The sequence below is a fragment of the Ranitomeya variabilis genome, chromosome 6 (assembly GCF_051348905.1).
Source record: "Ranitomeya variabilis isolate aRanVar5 chromosome 6, aRanVar5.hap1, whole genome shotgun sequence".
Lineage (NCBI taxonomy): Eukaryota > Metazoa > Chordata > Amphibia > Anura > Dendrobatidae > Ranitomeya > Ranitomeya variabilis.
Genome location: NC_135237.1, coordinates 528042231 through 528064465, shown reverse-complemented (window position 1 = coordinate 528064465; position 22235 = coordinate 528042231). Strand labels below are relative to the sequence as shown.

The 22235-nt window shown below is 41.3% G+C and overlaps 1 protein-coding gene and 1 long non-coding RNA gene across 8 annotated transcripts in view; one reads left to right on the top strand and one right to left on the bottom strand.

Moving 5' to 3' along the window:
- CSMD3 (CUB and Sushi multiple domains 3) overlaps positions 1–22235 on the top strand; it is a 1888113-nt gene that overhangs the window by 1146514 nt on the left and 719364 nt on the right. For all 7 annotated transcript variants that reach the window (XM_077271102.1, XM_077271099.1, XM_077271098.1 and 4 more), the window contains 3 exons: positions 13022–13138; positions 19810–20025; positions 20376–20564. In XM_077271102.1, the coding sequence (XP_077127217.1) occupies positions 13022–13138; positions 19810–20025; positions 20376–20564 (522 nt within the window). The remainder of the gene's footprint in view (positions 1–13021; positions 13139–19809; positions 20026–20375; positions 20565–22235) is intronic.
- Positions 11403–12102, bottom strand: LOC143781521 (uncharacterized). The gene is made up of 3 exons (XR_013216748.1): positions 12036–12102; positions 11609–11709; positions 11403–11459 (listed from the first exon to the last, which is right to left on the bottom strand). It is a non-coding gene; the product is annotated as an uncharacterized LOC143781521 (long non-coding RNA).

The window sequence follows — 22235 nt, the reverse complement described above, 5'->3', positions numbered from 1 at the left end:
GTGACCCCATTTGGAAATTAGACCCCCCAAGGAACTTATCTAGAAGCATAGTGAGCACTTTAAACCCCCAGGTGCTTCACAAATTGATCCGTAAAAATGAAACAGTACTTTTTTTTCACAAAAAAATTATTTTAGCCTCAATTTTTTCATTTTCACATGGGCAACAGGATAAAATGGATCCTAAAATTTGTTGGACAATTTCTCCTGAGTACACTGATACCTCACATGTGGGGGTAAACCACTGTTTGGGCACATGGTAAGGCTCGGAAGGGAAGGAGCGCCATTTGACTTTTTGAATGAAAAATGATCTCCATCGCTAGCAGAGACCATGTCACGTTTGGAGAGCCCCCGTGTGCCTAAACATTGGAGCGCTCCCACAAGTGACCCCATTTTGGAAAGTAGACCCCCCAAGGAACTTATCTAGAAGCATAGTGAGCACTTTAAACTCTCAGGTGCTTCACAAATTGATCCGTAAAAATGAAAAAGTACTTTTTTTTTCACACAAAATTTCTTTTAGCCTCAATTTTTTCATTTTCACATGGGCAACAGGATAAAATGGATCCTAAAATTTGTTTGGCAATTTCTGCTGAGTATGTTGATACCTCATATGTGGGGGTAAACCACTGTTTGGGTGCACGGCAAGGCTCGGAAGGGGAGGCGTGCCATTTGACTTTTTGAATGGAAAATTAGCTCCAATCGTTAGCGAACACCATGTCGCGTTTGGAGAGCCCCTGTGTGCCTAAACATTGGAGCTCCCCTACACGTGACCCCATTTTGGAAACTAGACCCCCCAAGGAACTTATCTAGATGCATAGTGAGCACTTATAACCCCCAGATGCTTCACAGAAGTTTATAACGCAGAGCCGTGAAAATAAAAAATAATTTTTCTTTCCTCAAAAATGATTTTTAGCCCAGGATTTTTTAATTTTTCAAGGGTAATAGGAGAAATTGGACCCCAAATGTTGTTGTCCAGTTTGTCCTGAGTACGATGATACCCCATATGTGGGGGTAAACCACTGTTTGGGCACACGGCAGGGCTCGGAAGGGAAGGCACGCCATTTGGCTTTTTGAATGGAAAATTAGCTCCAATCATTAGCGGACACCATGTCACGTTTGAAGAGCCCCTGTGTGCCTAAACATTGGAGCTCCCTAACAAGTGACCCCATTTTGGAAACTAGACCTCCCAAGGAACTAATCTAGATGTGTGGTGAGCACTTTGAACCCCCAAGTGCTTCGCAGAAGTTTATAACGCAGAGCCGTGAAAATAATAAATGTGTTTCCTTTCCTCAAAAATATTTTTTTAGCCCAGAATTTTTTATTTTTGCAAGGGTAACAGGAGAAATTGGACCCCAAAAGTTGTTGTCCAGTTTCTCCTGAGTACGCTGATACCCCATATGTGGGGGTAAACCACTGTTTGGGCACATGCCGGGGCTTGGAAGGGAAGTAGTGACGTTTTGGAATGCAGACTTTGATGGAATGCTCTGCGGGCGTCACGTTGCATTTGCAGAGCCCCTGATGTGCCTAAACAGTAGGAACTCCCCACAAGTGACTCCATTTTGGAAACTAGACCCCCAAGGGAACTTATCTAGATGTCTGGTGAGCACTTTGAACCCCCAAGTGCTTCACAGAAGTTTATAACGCAGAGCCGTGAAAATAATAAATGTGTTTCCTTTCCTCAAAAATATTTTTTTAGCCCAGAATTTTTTATTTTTGCAAGGGTAACAGGAGAAATTGGACCCCAAAAGTTGTTGTCCAGTTTCTCCTGAGTACGCTGATACCCCATATGTGGGGGTAAACCACTGTTTGGGCACATGCCGGGGCTTGGAAGGGAAGTAGTGACGTTTTGGAATGCAGACTTTGATGGAATGCTCTGCGGGCGTCACGTTGCATTTGCAGAGCCCCTGATGTGCCTAAACAGTAGGAACTCCCCACAAGTGACTCCATTTTGGAAACTAGACCCCCAAGGGAACTTATCTAGATGTCTGGTGAGCACTTTGAACCCCCAAGTGCTTCACAGAAGTTTATAACGCAGAGCCGTGAAAATAATAAATGTGTTTCCTTTCCTCAAAAATATTTTTTTAGCCCAGAATTTTTTATTTTTGCAAGGGTAACAGGAGAAATTGGACCCCAAAAGTTGTTGTCCAGTTTCTCCTGAGTACGCTGATACCCCATATGTGGGGGTAAACCACTGTTTTGGCACACGTCGGGGTTCGGAAGGGAAGTAGTGACGTTTTGGAATGCAGACTTTGATGGAATGGTCTGCTGGCGTCACGTTGCATTTGCAGAGCCCCTGATGTGCCTAAACAGTAGAAACACCCCACAAGTGACCCCATTTTGGAAACTAGACCCCCCAAGGAACTTATCTAGATGTGTGATGAGCACATTCAACCCCCAAGTGCTTCACAGAAGTTTACAACGCAGAGCCGTGAAAATAAAAAATCATTTTTCTTTCCTCAAAAAAGATGTTTTAGCAAGCAATTTTTTATTTTCACAAGGGTAACAGGAGAAATTGGGCCCCAATGTTTGTTGCCCAGTTTGTTGTGAGTACAGTGATACCCCATATGTGGGGGTAAACCACTGTTTGGGCGCACGTCAGGGCTCGGAAGGGAAGTAGTGACATTTGAAATGCAGACTTTGATGGAATGGTCTGCGGGCGTCACGTTGCATTTGCAGAGCCCCTGATGTGCCTAAACAGTAGAAACACCCCACAAGTGACCCCATTTTGGAAACTAGACCCCCCAAGGAACTTATCTAGATGTGTGATGAGCACGTTCAACCCCCAAGTGCTTCACAGAAGTTTACAACGCAGAGCCGTGAAAATAAAAAATCATTCTTCTTTCCTCAAAAATTATGTCTTAGCAAGTAATTTTTTATTTTTGCAAGGGTAACAGGAGAAATTGGACCCCAACAGTTGTTGCCCAGTTTGTCCTGAGTACGCTGGTACCCCAAATGTGGGGGTAAACCACTGTTTGGGCACACGTCGGGGCTTGGAAGGGAGGGAGCACCATTTGACTTTTTGAATGCAAGATTGGCTGGAATCAATGGTGGCGCCATGTTGCGTTTGGAGACCCCTGATGTGCCTAAACAGTGGAAACCCCTCATTTCTAACTTCAACACTAACCCCAACACACCCCTAACCCTAATCCCAACTGTAGCCATAACCCTAATCCCAACCCTAACCCCAACACACCCCTAACCACAACCCTAACCCCAACACACCCGTAACCCTAATTCCAACCCTAGCCCTAATTCCAACCCTAACCCTAAGGGTATGTGCCCACGTAGCGGATTCGTGTGAGATTTTTCCGCACGACTTTTGAAAAATCTGCAAGTAAAAGGCACTGCGTTTTACCTGCGGATTTACAGCAGATTTCCAGTGTTTTTTTGTGCGGATTTCACCTGCGGATTCCTATTGAGGAACAGGTGTAAAACGCTGCGGAATCCGCACAAAGAATTGACATGCTGTGGAAAATACAACGCAGCGTTTCTGCACGGAATTTTCCGCATTATGGGCACAGCGGATTTGGTTTTCCATAGGTGTACACGGTACTGTAAACCTGATGGAAAACTGCTACGAATTCGCAGCGGCCAATCCGCTGCGGAGCAGCGGCCAATCCGCTGCGGATCCGCGGCCGATCCGCTGCGGATCCGCGGCCGATCCGCTGCGGATCCGCGGCCGATCCGCTGCGGATCCGCGGCCGATCCGCTGCGGATCCGCGGCCGATCCGCTGCGGATCCGCTGCCAAATCCGCACATGCCATAACCCTAACCCTACCCGTAACCCTAACCCTAGTTCTAACCCTAACCCTAGTGGAAAAAAAAATATATATATTTTCTTTATTTTATTATTGTCCCTATCTATGGGGGTGATAAAGGGGGGGGGTTTATTTATTATTTTTTTTATTTTGATCGCTGTGGTAGAACCTACCACAGCGATCAAAATGTACCTATAAGGAATCTGCCGGCCGGCGGGCGTACTGAGCATGCGCCCGCCATTTTGGAAGATGGCGGCGCCCAGCGAGGAGACGGCCGGACACCGGGAGGATCGGTAAGTATGAAGGGGTGGTGGGGGGGTGGATCTGAGCACAGGGGGGGTGATCGGAGGACGGGGGGAGCGGACAGCAGGACGGGGGAGCGGGCAGGAGCACGGGGCAGCGGAGCACAGGACGGAGGGGACCGGACCACGCACTGGAGCACTGGGGGGGCGATCGGTGGGGTGGGGGGTGGTCACTTCAGGTTTTCCAGCCATGGCCGATGATATTGCAGCATCGGCCATGGCTGGATTGTAATATTTCACCTGTTTTTTAGGTGAAATATTACAAATCGCTCTGATTGGCAGTTTCACTTTCAACAGCCAATCAGAGCGATCGTAGCCACGGGGGGGTGAAGCCACCCCCCCTGGGCTGAAGCACCACTCCCCCTGTCTCTGCAGATCGGGTGAAAATGGAGTTAACCCTTTCACCCGATCTGCAGGAGCGCGATCATTCCATGACGCATACGCTGCGTCATAGGTCGTTTTGGCACCGACTTTCATGACGCAGCGTATGCGTCAAAGGTCGTTAAGGGGTTAATGTCTGTCAGATGTCCTGAAGCAACTCTAAAATTTTGATTTTCAGTTAATGTGATATTTTTAATGTTTTTTTTATTTTATCAATTCATTTTTTTGTAATTATGTTTAAATGGTACCTATGTTTTAAAAGCCCAGCCTGAATTTTTTTTTTTTTTAAATAAAATTATTTCTATTTTTTTGTGTTAGATTAATTCAAATATTCTTTCTAGATATACAGTTGTGCTCAAAAGTTTACATACGCCAGCAGACTTTTTTCTTTCTTGACCTTTTTTCAGAGAATATTATTATTTATTATTATAGCGCCATTTGTTCCATGGCACTTTACATTTGAAGTGGAGTATACATAATAAAAAACAAGTTCAATAATCTTAATCAATACAAGTCACGACTGGTACATGAGAATATATATACAATCTGGCTTCCGGTCACATCATTCCACTGAAACTGCCCTAACTAAGGTCACCAATGACCTCTTAACCACCAAGAGCAAGCGACACTACTCTGTCCTCCTCCTCCTCGACCTGTCGGCTGCCTTTGACACAGTGGACCATTCCCTATTATTACAGACCCTCTCATCCCTTGGCATCACAGACTTGGCCCTATCCTGGATCTCATCATACCTAACAGACCGGACATTCAGCGTCTCCCACTCACACACCACCTCCTCACTTCGCCCCCTATCTGTCGGAGTCCCACAAGGTTCAGTCCTTGGGCCCCTGCTCTTCTTCATTTACACCTTTGGCCTGGGACAGCTCATAGAATCTCATGGCTTTCAGTATCACCTCTATGCTGAAGACACACAGATCTACATCTCTGGACCAGATATCACCTCCCTACTAACCAGAATCCCTCAATGTATGTCCACTATTTCATCCTTCTTCTCCGCTAGATTCCTGAAACTTAACATGGACAAAACAGAATTCATCATCTTTCCCCCATCTCACGCGGCCCCCCAATGAACCTATCCATTACAGTAAATGGCTGCCCACTCTCCCCAGTCCCACAAGCTCGCTGCCTCAGGGTAATCCTTGATGCTGATCTCTCCTTCAAACCACATGTCCAAGCCCTTTCCACTTCCTGCCGCCTTCAACTCAAAAATATTTCACGAATCCATACATTCCTCAACCAAGAAACTGCAAAAACCCTAGTCCATGCCCTCATCATCTCTCGCCTTGACTACTGCAACCTCTTGCTCTGTGGCCTCCCCTGTAACACGCTCACACCCCTCCAATCTATTCTAAACTCTGCTGCCCGACTAATCCACCTGTCCCCCCACTATTCCCTGGCCTCTCCCCTCTGTCAATCCCTTCACTGGCTCCCCATTGCCCAGAGACTCCACTACAAAACCCTAACCATGACATTCATCCACAACCTGTCTCCTCCATACATCTGTGACCTCGTCTCACAGTACTTACCTACACGCAACCTCCGATCCTCACAAGATCTCCTTCTCTACTCCCCCTCATATCTCCTCTTCCCACAATCGTATACAAGATTTCTCTCGCGTATCACCCCTACTCTGGAACCCTCTACCACAACACATCAGACTCTCGCCTACCATCGAAACCTTCAATAAGAGCCTGAAGACCCACCTCTTCCGACAAGCCTACAACCTGCAGTAACCACAGATCAACCAAACCACTGCATGACCAGCTCTATCCTCATCTACTGTATTCTCACCCATCCCTTGTAGATTGTGAGCCTTCGCGGGCAGGGTCCTCTCTCCTCCTGTACCAGTTATGACTTGTATTGTTTAAGATTATTGTACTTGTTTTTATTATGTATACCCCTCCTCCCATGTAAAGCACCATGGAATAAATGGCGCTATAACAATAAATAATAATAACAATAATAATAATAATAATAATAATAATAATAATAATAATAATATAGGACCCTGCATGTGAGGGCTCACAATCTACAAGGGATTGGTGAGAATACAGTAGGTGAGGGTAGAGCTGGTCGTGCAGTGGTTTGGTCTATAGTGGGTTACTGCAGTTGTAGGCTTGTCGGAAGAGGTAGGTCTTCAGGTTCTTTTTGAAGGTTTCCACAGTAGGCGAGAGTCTGATATGTTGGACTAAAGAGTTCAAGAGTATGGGGGATGTATGGGAGAAATCCTGTATGCGATTGTGGGAAGAGGAGATAAGAGGGGAGTAGAAAAGGAGATCTTGTGAGGATTGGAGATTGCGTGCAGGTAAGTGCCAGGAGACGAGGTCACAGATATGTGGAGGAGACAGGTTGTGGATTGCTTTGTATGTCATGGTTAGGGTTTTGAACTTGAGTCATTGGGCAATGGGGAGCCAGTGCAGGGATTGACAGAGGGGAGAGGCTGGGGAATAGTGGAGGGAAAGGTTGATTTGTCGGGCAGCAGAGTTTAGAGGGGTTTGAGAGTGTTAGAGGGGAGGCCACAGAGCAGGAGGTTGCAGAAGTCAAGGTGGGAGGTGATGAGGGCTTGGACTAGAGTTTTTGCAGATTTTTGGTTTAGGAATGTACGGATCCAGGAAATATTTTTTTTTAAGTTGAAGTCAGCAGGAAGTAGAAAGGGCTTGGATATGTGGTTTGAAGGAGAAATCAGAGTCAAGGATCACAACGAGGCAGCGAGTTTGAGGGACTGGGGAGAGTGGGCAGCCATTTTCTTTAATGGATAGGTCTGTTGGGGAGTCAAGTGTAATGGGGGAAACATGATGAATTGTTTTGTCCATATTAAGTTTTAGAGATCTAGCAGAGAACAAGGATGAAATAGCAGACAGACATTGTGAGATTCTGGTTAGTAGGGGGGGGGTGATATCTTGTCCAGAGATGTAGATCTGTGCATCGTCAGCATAGAGATGATACTGAAAGCCGTGGTACTCTATGAGCTGTCCGAGGCCAAAGGTAGAGATGGAGAAGAGCAGAGGCCCTAGGACTGAACTTTGCAGGTCTCCGACAGATAGGGAGTGAGGTAAGGGGGTGGTATGTGAGTGGGAAATGCTGAATGTCCAGTGTGTTAAGTACAATGAAATCCAAGATAGGGCCAAGTCAAATATGCCAAGAGATGAGAGGATCTGTAATAGGGAATTGTCAAAGGCAGAGGACAGGTCTAGGAGGAGGAGGACAGAGTAGTGCCGCTTGGCTTTGGAAGTTAACAGGTCATTGGTGACTTTAGTTAGAGAAGTTTCAGTGGAGAGATAGGGCTAGAAGCCAGATTGAATGCGGTCAAAGAGGGAACAGGAAGAGAGGTGGGAGGACAGTTCAAGATGGACATGTTGCTCCAGTAGTTTTGAGGCATAGCGGAGAAGTAATTTAGGGTGATAGCTAGATGCAGAGGATGAGTCAAGAGAGGGTGTTTTGAGGATAGGTGGGATTGAGGCATGTTTAAAGCTTGAGGGGAAAACTGTTGTGAATTCTGCTCTTGGGCTCCCTCCGGTGGTTGTAAGTGGTAACGCTGCTGTCTCTGAATCACAGCATTTATCAGGTGTGTTCACTTCTTGCAATTTTGACTGGGCTATTTAGTCTTGCTTCACCCTTTAGTCAGTGCCAGTTGTCCATTGTTCCTGGAGGATTCTCATCCCTTCCTGGTCTCTTCTGCTTTGCAGTTTGTTTCAACAAAGATAAGTTCTGGCCTTGATTTTGCTGTCCACATGCTGTGGTCTTTTTGTTCAGTTCTTTTCTATGTTTTGTCTTGTCCAGCTTGGTCTGTATAAGGATTTTTTTAGCCAAGCTGGTATCTCTGGAGATGCAGATATACCCTCCATATCTTTAGTTAGCTGTGGAGATTTTGTATTTTCTGTGGTGGATATTTTCTAGTGTTTTAATACTGACCGGAAAAGGAAGGAGATCCAGCTCAACGATATAGTGAAAAAAATCCGTAACTTTATTCACTTCAATTCATGTAGGATGAAGGACGTAACATCAGCAAGCAATAAGAATAAAAACAAGATCCAAGATCAACGTGTTTCTGGTGACAAAGCACCCTTAATCATGATACCATTCATCATGATTAAGGGTGCTTTGTCACCAGAAACGCGTTGATCTTGGATCTTGTTTTTATTCTTATTGCTTGCTGATGTTACGTCCTTCATCCTACATGAATTTAAGTGAATAAAGTTACGGATTTTTTTCACTATATTGTTGAGCTGGATCTCCTTCCTTTTCCTGTTTGTTCACGCCTTGACACAGCGGTTCCGTGCTCCGAGTTTCCAGGAATGTCGATTGTGGTGAGCTGGACTCTCTTTTGTTCTATTTCATTTAATACTGACCGCATAGTACTCTGTCCTATCCTTTCTATTTAGCTAGAAGTGGCCTCCTTTGCTAAATTCTCATTTCAGTCTGTGTATGTTTTTTCCCTCTCCTCTCACAGTCAATATTCGTGGGGGGCTGCCTATCCTTTGGGGATTTTCTCTGAGGCAAGATAGTTTTCCCTTTTCTATCTCTAGGGGTAATTAGTCCTCCGGCTGTGTCGAGATGTCTAGGTAGCGCTAGGTACATTCCACGGCTACTTCTACTTGCGGTGTTAGGTTCAGGGTCTGCGGTCAGTACAGGTACCACCTTCTCCAGAGTACGTCTCATGCTGCTCTTAGGCCACTAGATCATAACAGAAATCACCATTTGCCAGTGATAGGTTGAAGTGATGGGTTAGGGATGGGATCAAATCTGTGGTGAGGTTTAGGATGAAGTGAGATGGGATCCGGGCAAGTGCGCTGGTGGTGAGATGTGATCTTCAGATTAGAGTGGAAAGTCGATCTTCTGTAATGGTGGATAAGTTGGTTTTGGAGGAGGAGGGTTCAGCAGTTAGGAGGAAGGGCTTTGGGGAATGATAACACCAAAACTTTTTCTCCAATCATGGTTAGTGGCCATTTATTGTCAAACTACTCTTATTTCACTTTTTAAATCATAATGACAACCCAAAACATCCATATGACCTTGATCAAAAGTTCACATACCACATTTTTTAATACAATGCATTGCCCCCTCTAACATCAATGACAGCTTGAAGTCTTTTGTGGTAGTTGTGGATGAGGTTCTTTATTTTCTCAGATGGTAAAGCTGCTCACTGTTCTTGGCAAAAAGCCTCCAGTTCCTGTAAATTCCTGGGCTGTCTAGCAGGAACTGTGCACTTGAGATCTCCCCAGAGTGGTTCAATGATATTGAGGTCAGGAGACTGAGATGGCCACTCCAGAACTTTCACTTTGTTCTGCTGTAGCCAATGACAGGTCGACTTGGCCTTGTGTTTTGGATCATTGTTATGTTGGAACATCCAAGTACATCCCATGTACAGCTTCCAGGCTGATGATTGCAAATATGCCTCCAGTATATGCCTGGTTTTCTAGAGCCAGAGACAATCATTGAAACTTTTCTCGATTGTAGCTAAGCGATGAGGATTACATATAGGACCCAATACAGTAGCTCAAAACTCCAAAACAAGATATTTGAAATCTGGTTTTAATATGAAGACAGATTGCTATAATTGTTGTGAACTCTGTTTTTGGGCTCCCTCTTGTGGTCACAAGTGGTACTGTGTGAGTGCTGTCTTTGGCTCCCTCTGGTGGCTCTTTGTGTCATTCTGCAGGTCTGGGGCTGGCTTCAGCTGTCTCGTTATCTGTTAGCTGGTTTCCTATTTAGCTCACCTGGACTTTCAGTTGTCGCCTGCTGTCGATGTATTCAGTGCTATTTTGATCTCTCCTGAATTCCTTCGTTATCAGTCTCTCCAAGAGAAGCTAAGTTTATGTTTGGTTATTTTTTGCTCATCAGTGTTCAATATGTTTCTTGGTTATTTATTTGTCCTTGTCCAGCTTGCTAATATGTGATTTCCTTGCTTGCTGGTAGCTCTAGGGGGCTGAGTTTCTCCCCTCACACCGTTAGTTGGTGTGGGGGTTCTTGAATTCTCAGCGTGGATATTTTGTATAGGGTTTTTTACTGACCGCACAGTTCCCTATCTGTCTTCTGCTATCTAGTATTAGTGGGCCTCATTTGCTGAATCTGTTTTCATTTCTACGTTTTGTATTTTCCCCTTACCTCACCGTTATTATTTGTTGGGGGCTTCCTATATCTTTGGGGTCATTTCTCTGAGGCAAGTGAGGTCTTACTTTCTCTATAGGGGTAGCAAGTTTCTCAGGCTACGTCGAGACGTCCAGGAATTTAGGCACGTTCACCGGCTACCTTTAGTGTGTTTGGTTAGGATCAGGTTTGCGGTCAGTCCAGTTACCACCTCCCTAGAGCTTGTTCTATGTTCAGTAACTTAGCTAGTCTATTCTGTGATCCTCAGCCACTAAGGATCATAACATATAATGTCAAACAAGTCCAAAAAGTCCACCCTTTTTGCAAAAGTTTGGTCTATTGGAACCTTTGTCTATGCAAAAAATATACAATTGGATACTTTAAACTGCTAACAAAAAAAATATTATTCTAAGGTAACTTCTTGTATGTTTCATGACACTGTGGCAATATATTAAATAATTCCAGACACAATACAAAAATTGAAGTCTACTGTATCTTGTGCCCATGATAATGGAAGAAGCAATCATGGGAACTTGAAAAGTTCCTAAATTTGTGCAGAATTTATTTTGTAATGTTATAGTTGGGGCTAATGCATTACAGTCGGTGCCAGTTTGCATTGTAAAAGTCCAGAAGAAGGGGTTGGTTCATTCTAGAAACACTTTACTCAAGTTTTTTGTTTGGGATGATACAATGTTTAGTTTCCCTTTATTTGTAGCCCCCTTTGTTCATAAATGGTGAACTAGTTTTGATATCCTGCTACATCAGATCAAAATGTAATCATGTTGCTTTTTTTTAGTATTCAGGCATGGTGCCATCACTTAAACATTTTATTATATTTTCCACGCGGTGCCACTGACACATTGTGGCCATGGTAATACAGGAAAACTATCACACTGTGTCTGTTATTGAAACTCTAAAAGAAAACATGAGTTAGTTGCTTAAAAAAAGTTTCTTACAAAGTCCTTGAAAACTTTTCATCTTACATAAACCATGAGAAAGGATAATGATTTTCGGTGAGAGGCTTTCAAATTGTATGCAAGGTTTTTGTTAAAATGAACTTACCTGCGGAGATTCTTCTTTGATTGATCGAAGGATTTATACAGATTGTAAAGTTTGCACAGCGGTGTGATTGGATGAATACTACTGATAGGCAAACAAGTCATCTGAAAAAATTGAAGGGTCATTGCACATCCAAACTTATATTACAATTGATTTTTTTTTCTTTTCTCAAGTAGCATTACAAGTAGGTCTGGAGTACATGGTCTATAAAACTGGTAGTACAAATGAAAGAAAAATGGATATATGCTCTATGAAAGTCAAGGGCAGAGTAAGAATGGTCATAGTTTCCATTCAGTAACAGTCATGAGAACTTGCAGTGCTGTAATAGACTTAAGAAACTTTAAAAAGAATTATGTCACCAGATTTCCCAATACAAACTGAATGGATTGTTAAATAAATCTATTTAACCTGAAAGGGTTGGTGTACTTACTTTGTCAATCCTTGTCAGAATGCCTGTATAATCCTTGGTAAAAGTTGATTTAAGATTTTTTATTTTTATCTAGCAGGATGGAAAAAAATAGTCATCTTAATGAGGTGATCCAAAACAAAAGTTTAGTCCCAAATGTCTATATATTTAATATAAGAATCTAATCACTTGTCTAAGATGCTTTCATTAAAAAATCCTAACTATTTTCTGGGGGAAATTCACATTATGGAAATCTCCACAATATAAATGAAGTCATTCTGAAATTATTCTTAAAATTACACATTACGTAGAACCATGGTAAGACACTGGATGCCACTTATCTATCCGCAAAACATTTTGAGGTCTCCGCCAACTGTTTTCTTTGACAAAAAATGCTTTTGGTCATAGTAAGGATTTTAAAGTGTTTATGACACTGATTTTAAAATCTAAACTTCATATATTAATGGATACATCTTTTAAACATGAGTAGACTGGTGTATTAACTATGAAAATCAATGTCAGAATGATTGTATAATCCATTTTGAAAATAAACAGCACTCTCTGCTCAGCTAACCTTATTAACAACTCTTAAATGTCCCAGCTCCCTGCGGATGCTGAAATCTCACACTGCTCAGTGCAAGCTGCAGATGTCAGTCAGGCTGGATGGGCAGAGACTGAACACTCTTGGACTCATGAGCTAATTCACTTTTTACCTAGGCTCCTAAAATGTTCATTTTAATATGTATAATTATATAGTTATTAGAAAAGTATTTTCAAAGTAAGTACACAAGTCTAACAGACAATTTAACATATGTGTGGTTTGAAGTTCGAAATCTAAGTTCTACTTTAAATCATTGTGTCTAAAATCTTTTACATGTTGAGTTTTATGACTATTTCAATTGTGAAGGCTCTCAATATACCATATTAAAATAATTTTACTGTGTTCCTTCCATAAAGCTTCAAATATATCTATGTTATTTAACCATCATTACCTTTTTGTTCCCCCCTAGCATTGTGTGGTGGAGATGTAAGAGGTCCCAGTGGCACTATTCTATCTCCAGGATATCCTGAATTCTACCCAAACTCTTTGAATTGTACGTGGACCATAGAAGTGACCCATGGAAAAGGTAACATATTACAAGATTGTATGCAATCACTTGGGATCAAACAGGTAGACTTTATTAATTTAAAGAAGCACTTCTCCATTAAAAATTAATATATTAATATTGCAGTCATCATATTATATAGTACTGTGTACTTACAATTGCTCATTTTGCCTTTCTACCCAGATATTTCTTCTCTTTTCCATTACATCTATGACATCATGTGATTAAAAACAGTCTAGCTGAATCCTTCTAAGCTCTAAGTAGAGGCAAGAAAGGTATATTTCCTGCATGTGTCATCAGTCACTGCAAAAGTCCCCGGCAAATAGGACATAGAGCAGAGAAAAAGAGAAAAGAGATGAATTTACTGGGTAGAAAGGCAAAATAAGTAATTGTAAATACACTGCTATATGATATGATCATTGCATTATATTAAAAGAATAAAACCTTTCATGAGAGGATGAGGAGTGTTTCTTTAAACAGTGAGTAGGTGGATACATATGAATTTGGCAGGTAGGTCCATCAATAAATGCCAGTGGCATGTTGTTAGAATGATATTAATGTAACTATAGATGAATATGTAACTTAAAAATCTGGAATTAGGCTTTAAACGTTTACCGAAGGGAATATTCAGTTTTTTTAACCATTAAATGTTAAATACCGCTGCAGTTTTAGTGGTGCCTACAGTGTATTAATTTTTGTTAGCTAATATATTCTTAAGACCAGAGTTACTGTTATAGCCATCAGTATAAAGAAAATAAGAGGGAATGGGTTTCCTATCCTTGCTACTAAGTTTCAGGCTTTGCATACTTTCTCAAGATAGTTGTTTTGTCTCTATTAAGAGAATTGCACACTGCATTAAGTAGCTGCATGAAGAACAAGGCAGTTGATGGCACTGCATTGATTAGGTGCACTCATGTTGTGAAAGCTGTTAAATTGAAAGAAGACTTAATTAGAGCTACACTGTTCCCTCTCTACATTATCTCAAGATCATCCCTATGTCTTTGATAGACAGTGTTAAAAGGTTTATTCTGAAATGGCTCTATATTAAGAGTAACATAATTGTTTTGTTTTTACACTGTTTTCTTTGGATTTCTCATTGAGAGAAAAATCTCAGTTTTGACAGAGACCACAGAAGAAAAAGATATATCGTAGACTTGGTTAACATTTACAAGAGTGTGGTCAAATTTTAATAAGGTTCATCAACAGCAATTATGAAATAAAGAAGTTAAGATGTTACATCAATGTGAGGCACATCATTGAGATTCTTGTATTATCTCTTTATTGACCACACTAGATGGTGGCCCGATTCTAACGCATCGGGTATTCTAGAATATGTTTGTATGAATGTACGTCGCGCTTAGCACAGCCACGTAGTATATAGCACAGCCACGTAGTATATAACACAGCCACATAGTATATAACACAGACAGCCACATATTATATAGCACAGCCACGTAGTTTATAGCACAGCCACATAGTATATAGCAGCCACATAGTATATAGCAGCCACATAGTATATAGCACAGCCCACGTAACACAGACAGCCACGTAGTATATAGCACAGCCACATAGTATATAGCAGCCACATAGTATATAGCAGCCACGTAATATATAGCACAGCCCATGTAATATATAGCACAGCCCATGCAGTATATAACACAGGCCATGTAGTATATAACACAGCCCACACAGTATATAGCACAGCCCACACAGTATATAACACAGTCCATGTAGTATATAGCAGCCAGGCAGTATATAACACAGCCCATGTAATATATAGGACAGCCCACGTAGTATATAACACAGCCCATGTAGTATATTCCACAGGCCACGCAGTATATAACACAGCCCACGCAGTATATAACACAGCCCATGTAGTATATAGCAGTGTGGGCACCATATCCCTGTTAAAAAAAAATAAAATAAAAAAGAGTTATATACTCACCCTCCGGCGTCCACCGAAGCTGTCCCGATGCACGCGATGCTACCGCCAGCTTCCATTCCCAGTGATGCATTGCAAAATTACCCATATGACTTAGCGGTCTCACGAGACCGCTAAGTCATCTGGGTAATTTCGCAATGCATCACTGGGAACAGAAGCTGGCGGCAACATTGCGCACATTGGTGGACGGCGGAAGGTGAGAATAGCACAATTTTCTATTTTTTTAATTATTTTTAACATTATATCTTTGGACTATTGATGCTGCATAGGCAGCATCAATAGTAAAAAGTTGGTCCGGGATGGGGCGACGCACTGGCACTGACTGGAGGAGAGTAGGGACGGGCCTGCCGGCCGCAACCCATCAGCAACGTGGGATTTCTGTTACAGACAGACAGAAAGACAGACAGACAAACAGAAGGAAGTACCCCTTAGACGATTATATAGATAGAAGATTGCTTTATGTCTACCAGCAATAGTACTTGTGTAGAACGTTCCTCCAAATAGTTGGTGGCTTTACAAAAAATCATTTTTGAACAACTTTTTGCAACAATTAGGGCTCATGCATACAAAAGTATTTTTTTTGTTCGACAAAACATTGGATCTCACTCAGACCAATATTGTTCTATGGGGCAGTGCACATGTCTGTTTTTTTCTCAGACTGAGTCTTTCTGTGGAAAAAAAATTGCACCATGACTGAGTTTGATCAAATATTTGAATCACACTTGACCATGTAAGTCAATGAATCAGCAGAAAAATCAACTGCACTCCGACAACATCCAACTGAGGTCTGATTTTCACAGGCTGAGAGAATGGAGATAATGAAGACATTTTTTTTTCGATGTTCTCCTTATCCTTGAATATCAGATCACACTGTGATCACACTCTGATCAACCTCTGATCAGAGAATGATTAGCATAATGGAATCGATTTTCTCTGTTACGCATGAAAAAGTCCATGGTTATTATCAGTAGAGGCTTAACTTTTTTGTGTTCCTCAAATCTTCAATATAGTGGTGGTTTGTGGTGATGGAGCCTTTTTCTTATTTTCAATTGCCCATAAATGAGACAACATTTTTTGATTCAGTTCATTCAGCTCTACAACTTTGTCATCTATTGACATGATGACAAAAATCACTCAATGACTCTTGCAAAAGTGTAGATTGCAATATTGATAAAGGCAAATGTTTAAGACTCTTTTCAAATTATGTTCAGGGCACATGTTTGTTAAGTATGAAGCCGTAAAAATGGGATTTGGACCAACCACACCTTCCTAACGGAGCCACTTTTTGCATCATATGACTGATGTTGCAGGCCTTCACAATAACCTTGCTGAGATACAATTTTTAGTTTTGTGCACCCTAGCTCTTTACAATCACAGCCCTGTCACATACACATTCACGCACAAGCACAAATTTATCTATGCCCATGATCTTGGCTCAGTTCCCAGTTATGGCTATTTTTCTCTACTGAATGCTTCAGCAGAAAAAAGACAATTTTCACATCCTACTTTCATCCAGTACTTTTTTTCCCTACAAAATTTTAACCTATGACCTGCTCCTTTTTTTAATATTCTTTTTATTTTGAGCTGCTCACTTCTAAAGCTCTAGGTGCCGTCTGTTGATGAGCCTCATCACAAATCATTGCCTATTGCAGGTGATGAGCGCTAAAGAGGGCAAAGTTTAATTCCACCAGTGCTCATTGAGAAGCATCAGGAAATGGGTTGAAATTGCAGCTGTTATGTAAACACTAAAGAATCAAACATCTTATTTCTGGAAGCTGCAGTAATAAGACTTCCAACTGCTAAAGCTAAAACTTGATTGTTAGCATAAGAAGCAACTGTAATGAATAGAAATGTCCCTGTCATTTTTTTTAGAATTTTTTTTGTACACATATAACAAAAATCTTTAATGCCTTGCTTATTCCTAGATACTCATTTTGAGACAATTCCTGAGCTTCCTTCATCCATGTCCTTGCACCTCCCATTGTTCAACTTGAAAGACAGATTCCTTTTTACTCCCATATTATGTAACATAAAAGGTTCTATGTTCACCGTTTCTCAATGATATCCTAGATGCTAAACAGATATTTCATCAGCACTCAAAGTGCAGTACAAAAGATAATTTAATCCAACATTCCAAATTTTTTACAGTAGATTCAGATATTGGAAAGTTCCTAGATTAGGATTAGGGTTATGGATAAGAAAGGGTTAGCAACCAGTGGGAAGCTCTTGGATGGGCTTCATAAATGTAATTGGCTAGAAAAGTCTAGTACATCAGAGTGCCTGTAGTTACCGCACAGTGGACATCTGCCAAACATAATACAAATTCTACCAGAAAAGGTATCCAGAAAAAGTGGCAGACACAATTTTTGGGATATGAGCATAGCTTTGTGGGAGCCTGGGAGGGCTCAAAATGGGAGTATTTTTTGGACAACTGTGGAGCAGAGCTAAGGGAAGTCTTGAGACTGCTCTGCAGAGATGGGCGGACACCTGGATGTTCGTGTCCAGCGAGGTCGGCTGAACAGTTACAAAAATTTTGGGTTTGGATACCAGAAAAGTACCCAAACCCAAATCTGGACCCCATTCACTTGAATGGGGGGCCCGAATATCCATTGTTTGCTGCGCTGTCATGTGCATGACACAGCTTCTGATCGGTGGTGAAACCATCCCGGCCGGTCAGAGAGCCACGGTTCCCACGCTGTCAAAAGAAAGTGTGAGCGCTCAGCTGTGATTGGAGGTTTAAAGTTTACCTCCGGTCACTAGTGTCAGTGGATGGGACAACTGCTTCCATCATCCAACACCTGCTGCCACCAATAACAATGAGAGCAGGAGCGGCTGATGGGAGTATTCATTAGACGGCTCCTGCGCTGTAAATAAATGATTTAAATATAACTAGGTGTGGGTTCCCTTGTATTTTTTCTGGTATTCTAAGGCTGTTTAGGGGTCATAGATATTCCCCCCAGCCTAAAAATAGCAGACCCCAGCTGCCCAGAAAAGGCACGTCTGTTAGATGTAAAAATAATATATATATATATATATATATATATATATATATATATATATATAATATATAAAATATATATAGCTCAAGGCGCTGCACTGAGTTTCGGATCTTTGCTGCAAATAAAAAGACAATACCGCTCTTTTTTGTCCGGTTTTAGATAAATATATATAAAAGCTTTATATTTGCTCTAAAAGACCGAGTATAGCAAAACTTCCTGTTCATGCAAAGGTTCCTATTAAAATATAAAGTGGAATATACCATGGGCAAAATATATATACTACCATAAGAAATAGACATTAAATTACCTGTACATAAAAAGATAGCGCAGGGATGATGGTCCCAATTGGAGAAGGTCCTAGCGATCCGTAGGTAAAGAGCTTTTATGCTTGCTTGATTAGTGCAATATAAATTCTTTCACAGAGCAAGATAGATTCCTTGATGGTGGGGGTGCCATCCCGGCCGGTAACAGCTGCTCCTGTAGTAGGACAATACCGCGTGCTGGCAGTATCAAAACCGGCATGTAACCAACAAGGTGCAGGACCTTGTGTGATGTCACGATCACGTGATACTACATGTGACTGGCTATGGAGCATCCGAAGGACCACAATCCAGGACCAGCAAGGCTAGTTATCAAGAATAGAGGGGTCTCCGTTACATATTTTGTAATTATTTAAATACATTTTAAAAAAACTGCATGGGGTCCCTCCCATATTTGACAACTAGCCTTGCTAAGGCAGACAGCTGGGGCTGGTATTCTAAGGCTGGTTAGGGGTCATAGATATTCCCCCCAGCCTAAAAATAGCTGACCCCAGCTGCCCAGAAAAGGCACATCTGTCAGATGTGCCGATTCTGGCACTTTGCCCTGCTCTTCCCACTTGCCCTGTAGTGGTGGCAAGTGGGGTTAATATTTGTGGGCTTGATGTCACCTTTGTATTGTCCGGTGACACCAAGCTCAAGGATTACTAATGGAGAGGCATCTATAAGACACCGATCCATTACTAGTCCTATAGTTGTATTGTAAATAAAGACACAGCAAGAATAAAGTCCTTTATTAGAAATAAGACTAAACACAGTTTTCCATTTTATTTAAAAATAACAAACACAGTTATATTCCTACACCTATTCCACCGAAGCCCTCGTTCTACTGTAATAAAACTAAAATAAAAAAACTACAATAGCCCTCACCTCTCTGTCGTTCTGTCCCACGCCGTAATTCATTTCTTGGGGAGAAATAGAATTCATCCTGGACAGTGCCTAAATGCACTACTGGTGACTTAACTGCTGTGAGTGCAGCCCCAGTGACTGGCGGTGATGTCATCAAGGTTACCTCCAGTCACTGAGGCTCCGTTCCCAGCTGAGCTGAACTGTCGTGACCTCTGTGACATTCCCACTAGCACAGTGAGAGTTTTTCTCTGTCCAAGAAAAAAAATTGGACACATGCACTGCCCCATATAATAACCTTGGTCATGTTTTTGTAGGATCGGATTCAGACTAAAAACAGTTGTCTGCACCTGCCCTAATGCTCATTTGTTTTGAGCTGTCTTGATTTTAATAGGTTTCCACCACTTTGATATTGATGACTATAACATAGTCATTTATTTCATAGTTCCTGTATTTTCTGCATATTTGAATTTATAATATATTCCATATGTATAATACTGTATTATACCATTTTGTATTATGTTATGTGATTTTGTTACTTTTTATAACAGTTTGATCAGCATCTCTAAATTTATTTTACTCTTTTAGGCGTACAGTTCACCTTTCACACCTTTCATCTGGAAGATCTTCATGACTACTTGCTAATCACTGAAAATGGCAGTTTTACTCAGCCACTGGCACGACTCACTGGCTCCGAGCTCCCTGCAGCAATTAATGCAGGTCTCTATGGAAATTTCAGAGCTCAGTTACGTTTTATTTCTGATTTTTCAATATCATATGAAGGATTCAACATTACCTTTTCCGGTAAGTATGTGAAGTCAATTCAACATATATTATCGGATGGACATATTGTACAATGTTTAAAAAATAAATATAATAACGTTTTATAGAAATATGATCATATTTGTAGTGTTTATCAGGTAGTTTAATCAGTCATTAAAAAGCAACCTCAATGTGGTAAAGAGTCTTCTATGAGCGATTACATGAAAATTTCTAAATATCTGCAATTAAAAAATACTATTTTCGCACTAGATCTCTTTTGTGGCATAATATATAATATAACAAAATCTGTATAAAATGTGATTTTTTTATATTAAGAGAAGAATAATACATTATATTTACTTATTGATTTTTTTAAAAAATTTTCATTAAAGAATACAGTCTTGAACCTTGTGAGGATCCAGGAATTCCACAGTATGGAAGGCGACAGGGGAATAATTTTGCAGTAGGTGACCTGATTACATTCACCTGTTCATCTGGGTATCGTCTGGAAGGAATTTCGGAAATTATATGTCTTGGCGGTGGACGTCGTGTGTGGAGTGCACCTCTGCCAAGGTGTGTGGGTACGTGGTCAGCTGCTTTCATTTGCTTGTATGTGTAGTCACTATTAAGGATTTTGCTGAACACAGTTGTAATGTTAAGCTAACATTAATTTTTGAAGAATTTTCGGTTGCATGAATTTTTTTAGACTGTTTTTCTTTACATATAGTACGCTCTGGCCAATCACTTTGTGCTAGAATGCTTCGCTTAAAGATGCACTCCCAGCACATTTGTTACCCTCTTAATATATTGCAGTCATCATGATTTATAGCACTGTGTACTTGCAATTGCTAATTTTTCCTTTCCACCCAGTTAATGCTTCTCTTTACCATTAGGCCTATAACAATAGATAATTAGAAAATGACTAGCTAAATTCTTCTTAGATCTGTGTAGAAACAGAATATCTATTTTTCCTGCATGAGTCAAATTTTGCTTGAGCAAAATATGCTACTTTCTTCTTCTTTTGAAACATTTTCTTTAATATCCCCTGTGATCATTTGCTCTGAAAAACTGCTAAAATCCATCTTGGCGAAATACAAACTGTCAGCTCACTGAGAAATCAGATTACAACTGATCATTGACATTTATGGAGAAGAAAGGGAGAATGAAGCATGAGGGCAGTGAGAGAGTAAGAAAGATGATACAGCTGCTTACTAATAACTTTATTTTATCTCAGTGCTGGATTCACAGCTACACTCTGGAAGGCTACATAACAAAATAGCAGGAATCATTTATGAATGCTGTAAATCATAATATGGCCAGGAATTGTGTTATATCAGATCTAACATCTTATACTAAAAAGTCAGTTGAGACTACAGATACACTTTAAAGAGAATCTGTCATCTAATTTTGACCCTATAAGCTGTGGCCACCGCCATCAGGGGCTTATCTACAGCATTCTGTAATGCTGTAGATAAGCCCCCGATGTAACCTGAAAGATTAGAAAAACAAGTTAGATTATACTCACCTGGGGGGGGCAGTCCGGTGTGGTCCGGTCCAATGGGTGTCTTAGGTCCGGGTCCGGTGCCTCCCATCTTAATACGATGTTGTCATCCTCCTTGCTTCTATTGCGGCTCCTGTGCAGGCGTACTGAATTGCCCTGTTGAGGGCAGAATAAAGTACGGCAGTGCACAGGCGTCGGGCCTCTCTGACCTTTCCCGACACCTGCACACTGCAGTACTTTGCTCTACCCTCAAAAGAGAATTATGCATGTGTGGGAGCCGCGACAGCAGCAAAGAAGAGGATGACATTGTAAGAAGATGGGAGGTGCTGGACCCGGACCGCCCCCTCAGGTGACTATAAGCTAACTTGCTTTTCTTATCTTTCAGGTTACATCGGGGGCTTATCTACAGCATTACATAATGCTGTAGATAAGCCCCCGATGGTGGTGGCCGAAGCTTATAGGGCCAAAATTAGGGGACAGATTCCCTTTAAGTTGGATATGCAGTTTAGATTTCTGCCATGTATATGAAAAGAGTGAATAAAATCATTGCTAGACACTTCTGGTGGTAGCTTTTCTCAACTTAGAACAAAATAATTGGATTTGTTTAAATCCAACTGCTTGATTCTTCTTTCCCCAACACAAACCATTGGGGAATATATGGATAATGCACAAATTGAAAACTAGGCATTTGCCCAACCATAATATAATGTGCACAGTCAGCTTTAAAAGGTTTGTGTCATAGAAGCTTTAA